At 43.4% G+C, this 16,218-nt stretch overlaps 1 protein-coding gene across 2 annotated transcripts in view; it reads right to left on the minus strand.

Moving 5' to 3' along the window:
- Window positions 1–641: 641 nt before the first annotated feature.
- Window positions 642–16,218, minus strand: part of med30 (mediator complex subunit 30) — a 61,203-nt gene continuing 45,626 nt past the window's right edge. For both annotated transcript variants that reach the window (XM_079522863.1, XM_079522864.1), the window contains one exon: window positions 642–824. In XM_079522863.1, the coding sequence (XP_079378989.1) occupies window positions 729–824 (96 nt within the window). In that variant the 3' untranslated portion in view covers window positions 642–728. The remainder of the gene's footprint in view (window positions 825–16,218) is intronic.

Genomic DNA, 16,218 nt, shown 5'->3' on the forward strand with positions numbered 1-16,218 from the left:
TTGTTTGGTCCAAAATATTGTTTGTGTTGTCACGACTCGAGTTGGCTTTGTCCGTGGCGTAACCTCTTTAAATAAATACTTTCTGAAATGTCTATGGGAAAAATGCATTGGGATTAATTTCCTGGTCCATGGTAGGGGGAGGGACTGCGACGCTCTATAGAGAATACATTTTTTCTACCTATAATGACATGCCCAAAATGGGACGCTAGGGTTAAATGAACACTCAAAGATTCTACTGTTGTTGTTTTTGGGGGCTTTTCTGCCTTTATTGACAGTACTGTACAGCAGAGACTTGACAGGAAACTGGGAAAGAGTGTAGGCGTGGCTCAGGAATCGAACACAAGACTTGCTGTCAAGCTGCATCAGATACATAAGTAGGCTATGGTGCACACCTTAACCCGCCCAGAGATTCTACTGTTAACACCAAAAATGTTAGTGTCTACCCCCATCTTTCCCATTTCTTCGCTCCCGTCCGTCTCTATCGTTGCCACGCCATCTTCAGGGTGGTGGTGATGATTGTATTGTCAAAGCCTACATTTCCACTGTAGCACACCTACTCACATCTCTGGTTAATAGCCATGACGTCCAGTCCATTTTGCTTTGTGTGTGTGTGTGTGTGTGTGTGTGTGTGTGTGTGTGTGTGTGTGTGTGTGTGTGTGTGTGTGTGTGTGTGTGTGTGTGTGTGTGTGTGTGTGTGTGTGTGTGTGTGTGTGCGCACTCGGCATGCTTCAGGTTCTGACAGCCAGCATAGAGTTGATCTCCCAGATGAGGTTGCGGAGTTGGTCCATTATCTGCTTTAACTGCTGGTTCTTCTGTTTCAGCTTCTGCAAGAGCAACGGAAATTCAAATTGAGAATGAGAACAAATTAATAAGCAGTATCATCCAGTCAGCATATACTGTAGCTATACTGTTAATATCAGACACTTCAGAGCAACTTCGACTTCTACATTGTAGGTAATAATAAGAGATATAAAGATTGTTTTTGCTGGTGTAGCACGCGAATAAACAAGGAGAAACACCCCAACCAATCACATTTCCAGCAAAGACCTAACAAGCCAATTGCTCTATTACAGGTGCACAAAGCAAAACATTAGAAAACCAGGTGTTCAAACAACCCACGGAAAGTCGAGGAGACCAAACAATCAGACGCTGAGCAGAACACAAACAGCTCGTGGCCATTAGTGGTTATGCAAAGAATTTGTGTGGGCTGAAGCAAAAAGGCACCTCGGAAAAGTGTCTTTAGTCCTCCCACCGGGTCTCTTTACCTACAGTACAGTATGTACAGAGAGGCAGCGACCACGGCAGTTGACTTTATCAATCCGGGAGCCGGTTAATCGCTAAACCAACACATATGGCGTGCCTCAGGTCTGTCTCTCCAAGGAGCAAACACTCTACCGCCATTGTCAATCGCCCAGAGGGGTTTTGTTGTCTGTCGGTTACCCCTGAATACACTCTCTACTCTCAGTCTGCTCAGTCAACAAGCGGCCGTTGAACTCCAGTACCTCGTCGAATAAGGTTTATGCATAAGCAAATAAGGTCTCCGAAGCTGCCACGGCAAAAAAAAAGGCCAGAACATCTGCCAAACATGAACATAAATGCATCTTTGAGCATAACTCATACCATGCACCAATATTTTGGAGATTTGACAACATATGGAAATGGAATGTCAGAACAGGTCAGCTCCATATATGGAGATCTAAGGGTTTGAGGTCAGATGTAGAGTTGCTGGCCAATATTGATGACATCAGGGATCTCCATTATGGTCTTAAAATTGATGACATTGATCACCATCCCTGATGATGTTACGTGATGTCACGTGCTCCATACCTGATGATGTCACGCATGCTCTCTCACCCCGACCAATCAACACACACATTGACGGGAAATGCACGATTCCATAGTTAACTGCGAGCGACCTTCGGTCGCAAAAGATACTGCACTGTAGGGATTGTGGTGTCTATCTCAGTGTCTAACATTGCCTTATTTAATGGTACAGTAGTAAAGCTGATTTCTATGAATTAATCGTATAGCCTACTCAACTCTTAGCTTCCTTATGATTCTAGATGACAATGCTTTTAATGTATTTGATGTATTACCTTGTGTAGTTCTTGCTTACTGTAAATCGCTGTGGATTAATTGCCTAAATTGATAGCCTGATATTGAACTAAACTGTTCAAATTTCTCTAAAACAGCAGGAATGTATGTATGATGTTCTTTTGAAAAATAAATAGTTGTTGTTTTTCTGAAAATGTGATGTATTTATTTTTTAATCTTTCGAAATGATAACTGGCCTAGAGAGACAGAGGAAGGAGGGGGGGGGGGGGGAGTCAGATGAGAGAGTTCACTCAGGAGGAGAGCTACAGAGTACAGTATGTGTCGTGCAGGGAAATCTATTAAGATTAAATCCCATCTCACTCTCTCAGTAACACTCCTTTAGCCGTGACTAATTACCAGCCATTTTTTCGCGGCACAGATAACACCTTGAGTAATCGATTTCACACGGCCCTCTTATTATCAACTGTTTAGCTGATTGTCCTTGAAGATATTCTGGAGTGGAACATTTGGAACGGTTCCATCGGCTCTCTCCGGGGGCCATCATGCTGCCTGCGTTGGGATCTCTCTTCAGCCTAATTCCTATACCATACGCCGGTGTCTCTAGGCTGAAACTATTTTTCAGTTTTTATTCTGTCTTTGGGCTTCACCGTCATACAACAACATATGAATTAGGTTTTACTCCTTTCGTTCAACCCCTCTCTCTCTTGAGGTCCTTTCATGCTTTCTCTCCCTGCCTTCCACCCTGTCTAAGAGTTTCATTCTGAGACTGTGTGCACGTGTGGTGTGTGTGTGTGTGTGTGTGTGTGTGTGTGTGTGTGTGTGTGTGTGTGTGTGTGTGTGTGTGTGTGCGCGCGTGCGCGTGCGTGCGTCTGTGTCTACCAACTACATGCCTCATTACTCCGACTAGTGAGTCTTTAAATAACTGTCATTTACTCTGAATTGATGAGATGATACTCAAGCCTTTTTCTAATTACATTTATACACTTTAAGCTCGTGAAACCGAGAATTGCACACTTATACAAGTGAAGATGTGGTTTTTCTACATCTGGCTTTGAAAAGAGTTGTTGTTTGAATACAAGGAATTTGTTGCAGTAAATTGTTAAAGTGATTACCACTGGTGCCATGAAAGAAAAAGAAAATATGTAATTGATAATTACCCGCAAAATACCATGTGCTCAAAGTTGAGATTTGCCTGGAGGTGGAGAGCCATACTATACCTCATTTTACTGTTAAACCAGAACAGCATATGTGTCATTTTAGATGTTTCTATCATGTCAATATCATGTCAGTATCATGGTCAGTATCAGTATCTAAATTGGTCTAAAAGTGAGAATGAAAACCATTAGAACACTGGCTCCCCAGGACTGTGGAATGAAGAACCAGTGCCATACAGAGTACACATGAACATGACGGTGGAGGCTTATTTTTGTTTGTTTGTTTGTTATTGTTATTGTTTGTGTTTTGCATGGAGCCCACCTCCCCTCCAACATCTTTGACTCATCATAATAAGGCCCACCAATCCTCCCCTCCCACAGTCTCCAAAGACGAAATGTGGAACTGAAGAGTGGGGGGGATTATACAAAGTAGGGATACCTATGACATCACGAGTAGCACCAAATCAGTTGGCCTGTTGTGAGACCACTGTACATAAATACGACGAGAAAGACTGATTGTTCAGAATTTGGTGGGGATAGAAGACACATGGGGGAGCCCAGAAAAAAATGGTAAAAGTTGCACTTCATGTTGTAGGACCTTTAAACACAGCCAGGAGACACGAGCAGAGGGAGGGAAAACAACAATCGGAGACTGAGATTTGATTTGAATGATTTTAGTCCCATACGGTATGCATCTGTCTGTGTGTGGGGCTAGTGTATACCGTATGTCAATTCATCACTTGTAGTCCAAATACTCCAAATATTCCAAATAGTATCAATGTCCACACTGTTTGGCAGTGAATTAGCTGTACGCCATAGGCACCCAGATCGTCCATGTCAATCTATATTTCCTTACCCTCTGAATCAGCAGAAGAAAAGACCCTAGATCTTCATGAGGTATAGAAAGATATACCAGATGATAGCCATGACTCATTAATAACCTTTTCCTTTATCCTGAAAGTGAAGCATATGATCATAGTGGTAAAATAGCCAAAGATTACAATAAGGCAGCTGTGCATATCTGAGAGCTGATTAGCTGAACACACATGACACACTTTAAAGACGAGGCGGTCTCTCCGTCATTAAGCCAAAGTCTTTTAAACAGGGGGCGGATGAGGAGATCTCTGATACCGACGCCAGCAATGGTTTGCGTTTCACAGACACAATGAGAACAGATGGATGAAGGGCTGTAAAGCAGTCTCCTCCTTCCCTCCGTCTCTCACTCTCCTGCTTTCTCAAATGCACTTCATCTGGCTCTCCCTGTACACCTTTCCAAGTCAGATCAAAGCAGCTGTCCTTGATAATAGCGTGGAAAAGAGACACTGAAGTAGTAGGGAGAATTATTAGAAAGTAATAAAAAAAATTCCAGTCTACCTTGTGCAGAGTGGCAGGAAAGATCATGGCTAAACCTTCCAAAAAGACTGTGTGACCCGAGCGCCATTAGTCACAGTATTATTCATATATTCATATCCCCAGCCTTTTGGAAAACTGCAGTCAATTAAAGGTGAGTAGACTTTCACATCTGGAACGGCTGCAAGACAACCAGAGACAGCTCAGTAATCTCAAAGAGATCCAAATGTAGGCTATGAAACAACAAAGTAATTCCAAGATTATCAAATCTGTTAACCAAATAGCCACAGGGTGGTTGGGGTCCATAGCATGTCCGCATGTTTGCTGTGTTATTCCCCGCTCTCTGTCTGCCTGTCTCTCTCTCTCTCACTGTCCATCCATCCATCCATCTTCAACCGCTTATCCGTAGTCGGGTCGCGGGGGCAACAGCTCCACCAGAGTGCTCCAGACTTCCCTCTCCAGAGCAACATTAGTGACTTCCTCCTGGGGGATTCCGAGACGTTCCAAGGCCAGTGAGTTGATGTGTTTCCTCCAACTGCGCCTTGGTCTGCCCCGGGGTCTCCTCCCAGTGGGACGTGCGTCGAGGACCTCCCTAGGGAGGCGCCCGAGAGGCATCCTAACCAGATGCCCGAACCACCTCAACTGACTCCTTTCCAGGCTCTCTCACTGTCATTGTCGAAATAGTTCAGACATGCAAAAAAAAGACAGACCCTCTTCTAGATGATTCTCCTCCTAGGAGCCATGCTGTAAAAAACACATAGCAATGTGAGATATATATATATATATATATATATATATATATGAACAACAGAACAGATTGTGAATTATCCCATTCTGTCTAGGATTAGAAACATTACTACACTGACCTCAGCATGTTATGAACTCTTGGTTTTTGATCAGAGGATACTAACTAAACAAGGGGGAAAAAAACGATGTCGTTTTTTCTTAACAAAGAACAGAGAAGGAATGGAGAAAAGAGCAGCAATACAGCGAGTTGAGCTAAACCATGGCTTCACTCAGGATTCTCCACTGCTAATCCGCCCTGTCTCTGGCAACTCAAATCACTGCTTTCATGCCAATGGATCTGGCTGGGAATTACAAGTGTAAGTGTCTGTGAGCGAGAAGAAGGGATTAGGGAGATGGGAAGGGAGAGGAGAGGAGAGGACCAGAGAGGAGGGACGGTGACAATACATCCTCTTATCATCCATCACTGCCAGGCTGTCATTGGATGATTCAAGGATGAGGCCGCTTCTCTCCTCCTCTCCTTCCAGCCACAGTCCTCTTCTGTCCATCATGCCTGCTAGCAGCTGGTGTGTCACGGCCGAGGGGCCTTGTCCATCAACCAAACACACAAACAGGGACTACACGTGACTAAAAATACCAATAGAGTATGCACATGCTTAAAGTGAATGGCACATCGAGTGGCAAATCGAGTGGCAAAGCAACAGGCAAAGTGAGTTTAACATTGTTTAATGTTGTTTAATGCAATCAGATATGACTTTTCTGTGTGGATGTATGGGCTGTCAAGGCCAGAAAGTAGTTTTTTGCCACTCAGTAGGCGTTCCTGCATAACTTCCTGGTTTGATGATGATGTCATGCGCATACCCTCTATTCACAATGTGACAGCCTTCTGATTGGTCCCTGACTGACTAACCAGCTGACTGACTAATTGTTCCGCCCTGGTTCCGCCTTGTTCATGTTGAATTTGCGAAAACATCATTTTTGGAAAAAACTAAAAACAAACATGATATGCCGAGTCACCGTGCTGCACCTGTGATGTTCCTTTTTACTGACACCGAGTTTACAATAACAATTGAGTGCACAGAATATCAATATGAAGCAACTGAAAAACATGTTATTTCAATGGTAGTGGATGTAGAGAGAGGATTTTTTGTCCAACCACGAAACTGCAACCAATGGGTGCGAACAGGGGCACAACCACGGGCGGGACTTAAAGGATGAATTGGTCAAATAAGCTAGTTCTATCCAAAGTGTTTATATAGTGCCATGAGTGTAAGCATTTCAGAAATGTGGGAGTGAACATTACTTAAGAGCTTTCGGGCAGTATTATGCGTGTCTTAGGTACCAGGTCTTATGACTTAACTTAAGACCTGGAGGCGTGGTCAATGCTGTTTGGCCACTCAGAATAGCCAAATGGCATTGATCACGCCTCCAGGTCTTAAGTTAAGTAATAAGACCTGGTACTTAAGACACGCATAATACTGCCCGGAATTCATTTCAAATGTCCTATCCATCATGATTTCAAATCCTAGGTATTTTGCTAGTCACCGTTTATCTTCCATGCTTCTGTGGCACGGTGATACAGTATGTCCATGTTCTAGAGACAGAAGGTTGCTTGTTCAAGGATGCCATTTGGAACATTTCCACTTTGCACCAAAACCCTACAGGGCTGCCAACTTTTCAGAGGAGGGAGATCTGATCGTAGGCTACTTAACTCATTCCAGGCCAGCAGGGGGCGCCTGCTGGCCTTTTACAGCCTATTTGGCTGTAAAAGAAGACGGCCTCCTCCTCTACCGACAACAAAAATGGTGAAGGTGGTCGCGTCGATTGGATTAATCACTCGCTAAAGGCTCATTCATAGTCCGCTCCGGTGGTGAGGTGACCACCGGGGCTGAAATAACGTTGAGCGGTGGCGAGTAAAAACAGAGAGAAGGGCTGGGGCGGTGGTTTGCTCTTCACCGCGGCTCGTGACGTCATGTTGTAGTTCGGTAGTCACCCCACCACCGAAAATCCAGACTATGAATGAGCCTTAAGAGTCTTTAGATGCATTCATATTTTAGATGCGCGGTCACGTGGAAGAGCTATTGAGCCACTAAACACAGTCGCTTTATTTATCCAGCGCGATTTGAAATGGAAAGCTCTTAAAAAGGCCTAGAAAGGCCTCATCCACTACCTTGCTCTTTTTCCAATGCATTGAGTCTGAAGGGGAAGCAATCGAATACGGAGCCAACTTTATAGTTTTATCATTAATTAGAGTGCTAATTAACACGTTAATGGCAAAGGTTTTGTGTCAACTATTTTGACAAGAAACATAATTGCAAAGTTTGCATGCCATGTAGCGCAGTCCCAATTATTTAAAATTTAAGCTCCCTTTCTTGTATACACACTTGTGCTTATATCATCGTTAAATCATAGTGTCGCATTATTTTAAGACAAGGACAGTAGACATCACCTACAGTCCTACTATACACACAAAAACAGAATGAGGACAAAAGACACAAAGAAGGAGGAGAGAGAAAATAAATCACTTTCTAAAATCTGCTTTCTGTAACTTACCGTGCATGAGGTACAGTACATGTGTGTCCCTTTACTGGGAAAGATGTGATATAGCAGAGGTGGACATGATTACCTTTGCAGAACTTTAAAGGAATAAAGTCTCATTGTTAACTAATGAAGTCACAAACCCACATCATCTGCAAACATTTGTGATTCCCAGCAGCTGAATTTTCAATGAAGGCACACATTCTGCAGCTGGGAATCAAAATGATGTGGTTTGGTGAACAGAGCTAATCGGGTCCACCTCATCTGTGTGTCACATCTCTCCCAACAAGTGCACAGGGACACACCTCAACATGGAGTTTCACATTTGCCCTGGTGGGGAGGCAGCGCCTAACCTGACTCCGCCAGATGGGGCAGCAGAGAGTACACTGGGTTCCCCCCTCCTGCTCCCATCTGGGAACTCTCAGGCAGACTTGATGCCCGGCCACAAAACGGCCTGGCCAATCAGCAGCAGCTAGAGGCGGGATCAAGGCAGCACTGTGTATGCCTTGATCCCGCCTCTAGCTGCTGCAGTGTACTCTCTGCTGCCCCATCTGGCGGAGTCAGGTTAGGCAGCGCCAGCATTGCGCAGAAACATGTTTTTTATTACTTTTAAGTACTGCACATCGTATTCATAGTGGCGAACACAAAAGGGAACAGAAAAGAAAGACTGCATGTATTGCTGCTCTACAAGTCCACATTTACAGTACCAAATACAAATACAATTTACTGTGCCAGACTCTGCCATTATCCCATATACTGTACAATACAGTGACTCCAAACAGTGATAAACCACTATCTGTCACACATACAGTATATAGGTTATTTGCTTTTCATAGTTTATTGCGAACGCAGTGAGCACTAACAATGAGACCTAGCAGAACATGTCTGTCTGTGTGTGTGTGTGTGTGTGTGTGTCACGCTGTAACACCACCTGCCCGCCACCAGAGGGCGCAGCTGTATCACACACAAAAAAAAACACACACACACACACACACACACAAAACTTAACTTAAAAAAAACTTTTAAAAAAAACTTAAAAAGAAAAACTTAAAAAGAAAACTTAAAGAAACTTAAAAAAAAAAAAAAAACACACACACGCACACACACATACTAAAAAAACACTTAAAAAATAAAAAAATAACTTAAAAAAAACCTTAAAGTACGTAATCTATTCTAATTGTTGTTATTGCAATTTACGAGCTGCGTTCGCTTCCCGCGTTTGCGCGTCTTACTTATATATAAACGTGAGCGCACACAACTGAAGCACAGCCTACTGATCCAAATGAGTACGCACAGCTGCATAGTTACACAGTACTGACAGTTCAGTGCAGTGGCTGCATAATGTGTCATTCATTGTCTTACCTAGTTTAGAAGTAAATGCCTTTGTTGCGTCCTGCATATACAGTATGTCCACGATCAACACGAAAACAAAAGACATAGGATCGTTGTTGTTTGTTTTTTTCAATTATCTTTGTGGGGAATTCAGAAATGTGGGAGTGAACATTACTTAAGAACTAGCCTGAGCTAACGCTAGACCTTTCTGGCCTAGATGGGAGGGCCGCGGCTCAGATTTACGCACCCCTACCATTGGTTCACCGATCTGTCCGTCAGCCCCGGTCTCTCCTCCCCCCCAGTGCAGCACTGTTATTGTGTCGACCAGAAGCAGAAACCACTGGTTGCTGGAGTATACCATTCTAACGGACTGTCAAAGTTATTTCCACAGAGTCGGCACACGTTGGTTTTTTTCTTAGACGGTGTGGTGGGTTCTTTAGCCATTCTCCTCATTTTCCTCGCATAGCCTCGTTTGAAGTTCCACTGGTAATGATTTCCTCACGGTGTTATTTTGACGGGTGCACACCGATCAGAGCCCTGACGTCACATCATTTGAAGCGACGCCTACGCGGAAGGGTTGACTCCCACGTTTATGCCAGTGCAGCCCATGCGTAAATCCAGGCTTTCATTTTTCGCGCAGACGAAATGAAAGCCTGGGTATCGAGGCTACTTAAGAGCTTTCATTTCAAATGTCCTATCCAACATGATTTCAAATCCTAGGTATTTTACTAGTCACTGTTTATCTTCCATGCTTCTGTGGCCCCGTGATACAGTAAGTCCATGTTCTAGAGACAGAAGGTTGCTTGTTCAAGGATGCCATTTGGAACATTTCCACTTTGCACCAAAACCCTACAGGGCTGCCAACCTTTCAGAGGAGGGAGATCTGATCGTAGGCTACTTAACTCATTCCAGGCCAGCAGGGGGCGCCGATAGTTCAGCAACCGCCACCGTTCACCACCATTCTATTTGGCTGTAAAAGAAGACGGCCTCCTCCTCTACCGACAACAACAATGGTGAAGGTGGTCGCGTCGATCGGATTAATCACTTCATTCATAGTCTTGATTTTCGGTGGTGAGGTGACCACCGCTCCAGTGGTGAGGTGACCACCGGAGCTGAAATAACGTTGAGCGGTGGTGAGTAAAAACAGAGAGAAGGGCTGGGGCGGTGGTTTGCTCTTCACCGCGGCTCGTGACGTCATGTTGTAGTTCGGTAGTCACCCCACCACCGAAAATCCAGACTATGAATTAGCCTTAAGAGTCTTTAGATGCATTCACAGTCGCTTTATTTATCCAGCGCGATTTGAAATGGAAAACTCTTAAAAAGGAAGAAAGGCCTCATCCACTACCTTGCTCTTTTTCCAATGCATTGAGGCTGAAGGGGAAGCAATCGAACACGGAGCCAACTTTATAGTTTTATCATTAATTAGAGTGCTAATTAACACGTTAATGGCAAAGTTTTTGTGTCAACTATTTGACAAGAAACATAATTGCAAAGTTTGTATGCCATGTAGCGCAGTCCCAATTATTTAAAATTTAAGCTCCCTTTCTTGTATACACACTTGTGCTTATATCATCATTAAATCATAGTGTCGCATTCTTTTAAGACAAGGACAGTAGACATCACCTACAGTCCTACTATACACACAAAAACGGAATGAGGACAAAAGACACAAAGAAGGAGGAGAGAGAAAATAAATCACTTTCTAAAATCTGCTTTCTGTAACTTACCATGCATGAGGTACAGTACATGTGTGTCCCTTTACTGGGAAAGATGTGATATAGCAGAGGTGGACATGATTACCTTTGCAGAACTTTAAAGGAATGAAGTCTCATTGTTAACTAATGAAGTCACAAACCCACATCATCTGCAAACATTTGTGATTCCCAGCAGCTGAATTTTCAATGAAGGCACACATTCTGCAGCTGGGAATCAAAATTATGTGGTTTGGTGAACAATTAGATTTTTTCCTATGGTGCTACGGAGCTAATCGGGTTCACCCAAGGGTCCAGTGAGGCTATTCAACGTTGAAGCACTGGGCCCTAGTGGTAGGAGGAGGGACTACAAGCGGACCCGTGGATTCATGACCGGGAAACCCCGTGCAGCTGGGCTTTAACATTGAGCGCTCGGTTGCACTTCCGCATTTGACCACCACATTTTGGTGGTCAAATGCGGAAGTAGACGTTCTGAGACGGTACTTCCGGCAGTCTTCCGGGTGCTTCAAAACGCCACTGAGCAACTTCCACTGACATGAATAGCTGGGGGGGCGGAGCTTCGCGCCAGTTCAGTCTCTATCCTTTTATATACTCTATGGGTCCACCTCATCTGTGTGTCACATCTCTCCCAACAAGTGCACAGGGACACACCTCAACATGGAGTTTCACATTTGCCCTGGTGGGGAGGCAGCGCCAGCATTGCGCAGAAACATGTTTTGTATTAGTACTGCACATCGTATTCATAGTGGCGAACACAAAAGGGAACAGAACAGAAAGATTGCATGTATTGCTGCTCTACAAGTCCACATTTACAGTACCAAATACAAATACAATTTACTGTGCCAGACTCTGCCATTATCCCATATACTGTACAATACAGTGACTCCAAACAGTGATAAACCACTATCTGTCACACATACAGTATATAGGTTATTTGCTTTTCATAGTTTATTGCGAACGCAGTGAGCACTAACAATGAGACCTAGCAGAACATGTCTGTCTGTGTGTGTGTGTGTGTGTGTGTGTGTCACGCTGTAACACCACCTGCCCGCCACCAGAGGGCGCAGCTGTATCACACAAAAAACACACACACACACACACACACACACACACACAAAACTTAACTTAAAAAAAACTTTTAAAAAAAACTTAAAAAGAAAAAACTTAAAAAGAAAACTTAAAGAAAACTTAAAAAAAACAAAAAACACACACACGCACACACACATACTAAAAAAACACTTACAAAATAAAAAAATAACTTAAAAAAAACCTTAAAGTACGTAATCTATTCTAATTGTTGTTATTGCAATTTACGAGCTGCGTTCGCTTCCCGCGTTTGCGCGTCTTACTTATATATAAACGTGAGCGCACACAACTGAAGCACAGCCTACTGATCCAAATGAGTACGCACAGCTGCATATAGTTACACAGTACTGACAGTTCAGTGCAGTGGCTGCATAATGTGTCATTCATTGTCTTACCTAGTTTAGAAGTAAATGCCTTTGTTGCGTCCTGCATATACAGTATGTCCACGATCAACACGAAAACAAAAGACATAGGATCGTTGTTGTTTTTTTTTTTCAATTATCTTTGTGGGGAATTCTGATAAAATAGGCTGCTCGGGACCACAGTATTTTTCTCCAAGATTGAGGGCACACATTTCTGTCACTCCCAGGTCACTCCCTGCATGCACATGAGAGCAGAAAGAGGCTTCAGATAGTGTGTGTGTGTGTGTGTGTGTGTGTGTGTGTGTGTGTGCGCGTGTGTGTGTGTGTGTGTGTGTGTGTGTGTGTGTGTGTGTGTGTGTGTGTGTGTGTGTGTGTGTGTGTGTGTGTGTGTGTGTGTGTGTGTGTGTGTGTGTGTGTGTGTGTGTGTGTGTGTGTGTGTGTGTGTGTGTGTGTGTGTGTGTATGAACATCCGGTGTGTGCAGTGTTTGTCTTTCTGGATGTCTTATCTGGATCAAGTTTAGCAGACGATAATAAAATAAAGAGTTGTGTTTAAACAGACTCCCCTCGTGTACAAACTGCCTGGATCCTCAGAATATATTGCACAATCAGTAAAAGGACACTGTCTACTCGGCAGTATGAGATGTTAAGACATATGCGGATAGAATACTTTAATCATGATGATGATGATATCAACATTATCATCATCCTTTCGCAACATCATCATGTCTCTCCTTTCCCTTAGTTTCATTTCTCTCTCTAATGATCTGTAATAAAAAGCATACAGAAAGAAAAAGCTTGAACGTTTGAAATTCAAAAATGTGGAAAATGTCAAAGTGAACACTGTGATGTACTGTAGCAGCAGCATGTAGCGCAGTGGGTTAAGGACCTTGTTTTGTGTGTCCAAGGTTATTGGGTACGAACTCTGCTGTTAATCAGTTAATCTGATTTTGAGAGTCAAGGCTTGGAGTACAGGTTGAAAAGGTCACTCACTAGCTGAGCTTATAGAAAGGGACACCGGTGGTCCACTGGTCTAGTGACACATGTCAAGGCTGTGTGGTGTAAGTCGTTCTGTCGTTTTTATTTGACCAGTGCACCTAACAAGAACTCAATCATGATGGTAAGAAACTCAAATTAACTATGATTGTTTTATGTCACAATTATTGGGGCGGCGGTGGATCAGGGGTAGAGTGGCTGGATGGTAACCGCAAGGTTGCTAGTTTGAACCCGGGCTCCCCCAGAGTTAGTGTCGAAGTGTCCTTGAGCAAGACACTGAACCCCTAATTGCTCCTGATGTGCTGGTTGGTGCCTTGCATGGTTTCCACTGCCATGTGTGTGTGAATGGGTGAATGTAATGCACAATCTATGTAAAGCGCCTTGGATAAAGGCGCTATATAAATGCACCATTTACCATTTCTGGGTTTGAAGCTGCAGAGGTTGCATAGTTGGAGTTGTTTTGAGCTCAGAGAAAGGTGTGGTCGATGGTGATGAAGACCTGCCCAAAGGAAGGAAAATCTAGACAAAATGGTGGAAAATCTTTTGTTGTGTCATGATCCAAGTAATCCGGGGGGAAATAATTTGTGACTTTATGACCAAAGGTTATAGGTCAAAACGTAGTGGACTATTATAGCGCCACCATGAGGCCGCTTCGTGGGTCCTTAGTTGTAGAAAACTGCAAACAGGTGCTCTTTGGAGAGGGTTTTACTAAATGCAAGCAGGACAAGAGTTCTTTAAAAGTTCTATACCTTTGACTTTGTAAAAGTTCACAGTGGGAAGCAAATTGAAGGTGGCGAACTTTAAAGATGGTCCAAGGCAGCTCTGTTTCAGTTGAAGTAGAAAATCCTTTATTTCATTGGAAAAGCAAGAGTCCACTGGACGCTGACGAAGGCCTCTGGCCGAAATGCCTTGGTCGTTTTTCTACTTCAACTGAAACAGAGGTGCGTTGGATCATCTTTAAAGTTCGCCACCTTAAATTTGCTTTCCACTGTGAACTTTTACAAACTCAAAGGTATAGAATTAGAAGAACTCTTGTCCTGCAATCATCCTTCCTTATCTGTTGTGTCTGAGCGGTGTGATCGATTAAACAGAAGTAGTGATTCATTTTCACTTTTATCAGCACATAAACACACATAAACAAAGCAGATTCTTCTGTCGATATTATATTAAACTACATAATTTGGCAGAACGTGAAATTGCTGTATCAATTATTATTAAGTTCTCTAGTACAACAAATTGTCACCAATGTCAGTGAAAGCAAGCAATGATGACACCATCACTATGTGAAATATGCACGGAACAAACATGTTGTAGATACAAGCGAGGACTGTATGTTTCCCATTCATTATACTGTAACTTCTATAAGTGAGTGGAGTGAATGGAATTGTTAGTTTCGGTTGCCCGCTCATAAAAACGATCAATAATATTTGGACTTAGATCATGCCCAGATGTCTGTAAAACCGAACGTTCTACCAACCAACATCACTTTAACCATTCTGGACGGGAACCCCTTTTGGTGTTTTAACTAAGCATTATGTTATACTTTAGCTATTGAAAAATAGCAGATCTACAAGCTCATAGCGCGCCACCGAGTGGCGCGCTACGAGCTTGTAGGTCTGCTATTTTTGAAAAATCGTGAAAATGCGGCAGAAATCTTTGAATATATATTCTTTCGGAAAAGTAAAATTTTCAGGTCTAAATTGGTTAAGAAAACCTAATAAAAAAAATAAAGGAGAAGATAAGCAGCGGCAAGCAAGTTATCCTTAATTAGTGTCTGTGTCCCACCTGAACACCTCTGGGATGCTACATGTAAATGGACTATATACAAACCATGGACAGTAAACCCACAGGGACCTGCACCAACCAAGCAGCCTGAATTTGCCTGACATCGCTTGAAAACACCGTAATTGACTTGATAAACTTTATAGCTTTTTCTGAAAAGGAGAGTTAAGTTTAAGTAGTAGTGTCCACTGTCCGGTGTGGGCCCTCCTGAGGGAACAAAGACCTTTAACATGGATTTGAAGACAGATAAAGCCTTCTACACTGAAGGTGGCAGAAATACAATAGCAATGTTGTCATCCCTGCTGCATACACCTACTGACTGGGCCCGTTCGGTACATCGTCAGTACTGAGCTGGAAAGCCTGCAGTGTCAGCCAAGTGTTGCAGAACAGTTGCCATCGATTTATTCTTTTTAAGAACCATCTGAGCAGGAGGCTAGGCATGGCCCGTACAGACCCCCCACCCCCCCCCCCCCCCCCACCCCTCTCTCTCTCTCCCCTCTCTCTCTTTCTCTCTCTCTCTCTCTCTCTCTCTCTCTCTCTCTCTCTCTCTCTCTCTCTCTCTCTCTCTCTCTCTCTCTCTCTCTCTCTCTCTCTCTCTCTCTCTCTCTCTCATAAGCACCTGACTCTCTTTCAGGTAGCCCTATTGATTGGACTTTCCTTTGTGATTTGGTTCCCGGTGATAATAAACGAGGGGTTAGAGGGTTTGGATTCTGTTACCTTAAAAGCAACGAAGGGTGGCCAAGCAAATGGCTGAGCTGTCTCAAGAATTGTACATCCAATGATAACCTACTTAGTGACTGTAGAACAAAAACAAATGAAAAAAGATTGATATATATACAGTACAGTACCTCCACACTTCGACGGAATTGCTTAGCCATGGGGTGTAATGTGTGGGGGCGTGTTTTAAGTAAATGCCTAATCCATCAGGTTGAAAAGTTCAGCACATCTTCAAAGCAGCACTCATGCTTTAAGCATGGTGAGCTGGGGCTCCGGCGAGTGGCGACTTGGGAATTGATTGGCAACTTGGGAATTGATTGGCAGACTGGAATTAGAATCCCAAACCTGCTTCTGGGTCTGCGGTTGGATTAGCTGCACACATTTAAGATTCCC

Source organism: Electrona antarctica (genome assembly GCF_951216825.1).
Source record: "Electrona antarctica genome assembly, chromosome: 15".
NCBI lineage: Eukaryota > Metazoa > Chordata > Actinopteri > Myctophiformes > Myctophidae > Electrona > Electrona antarctica.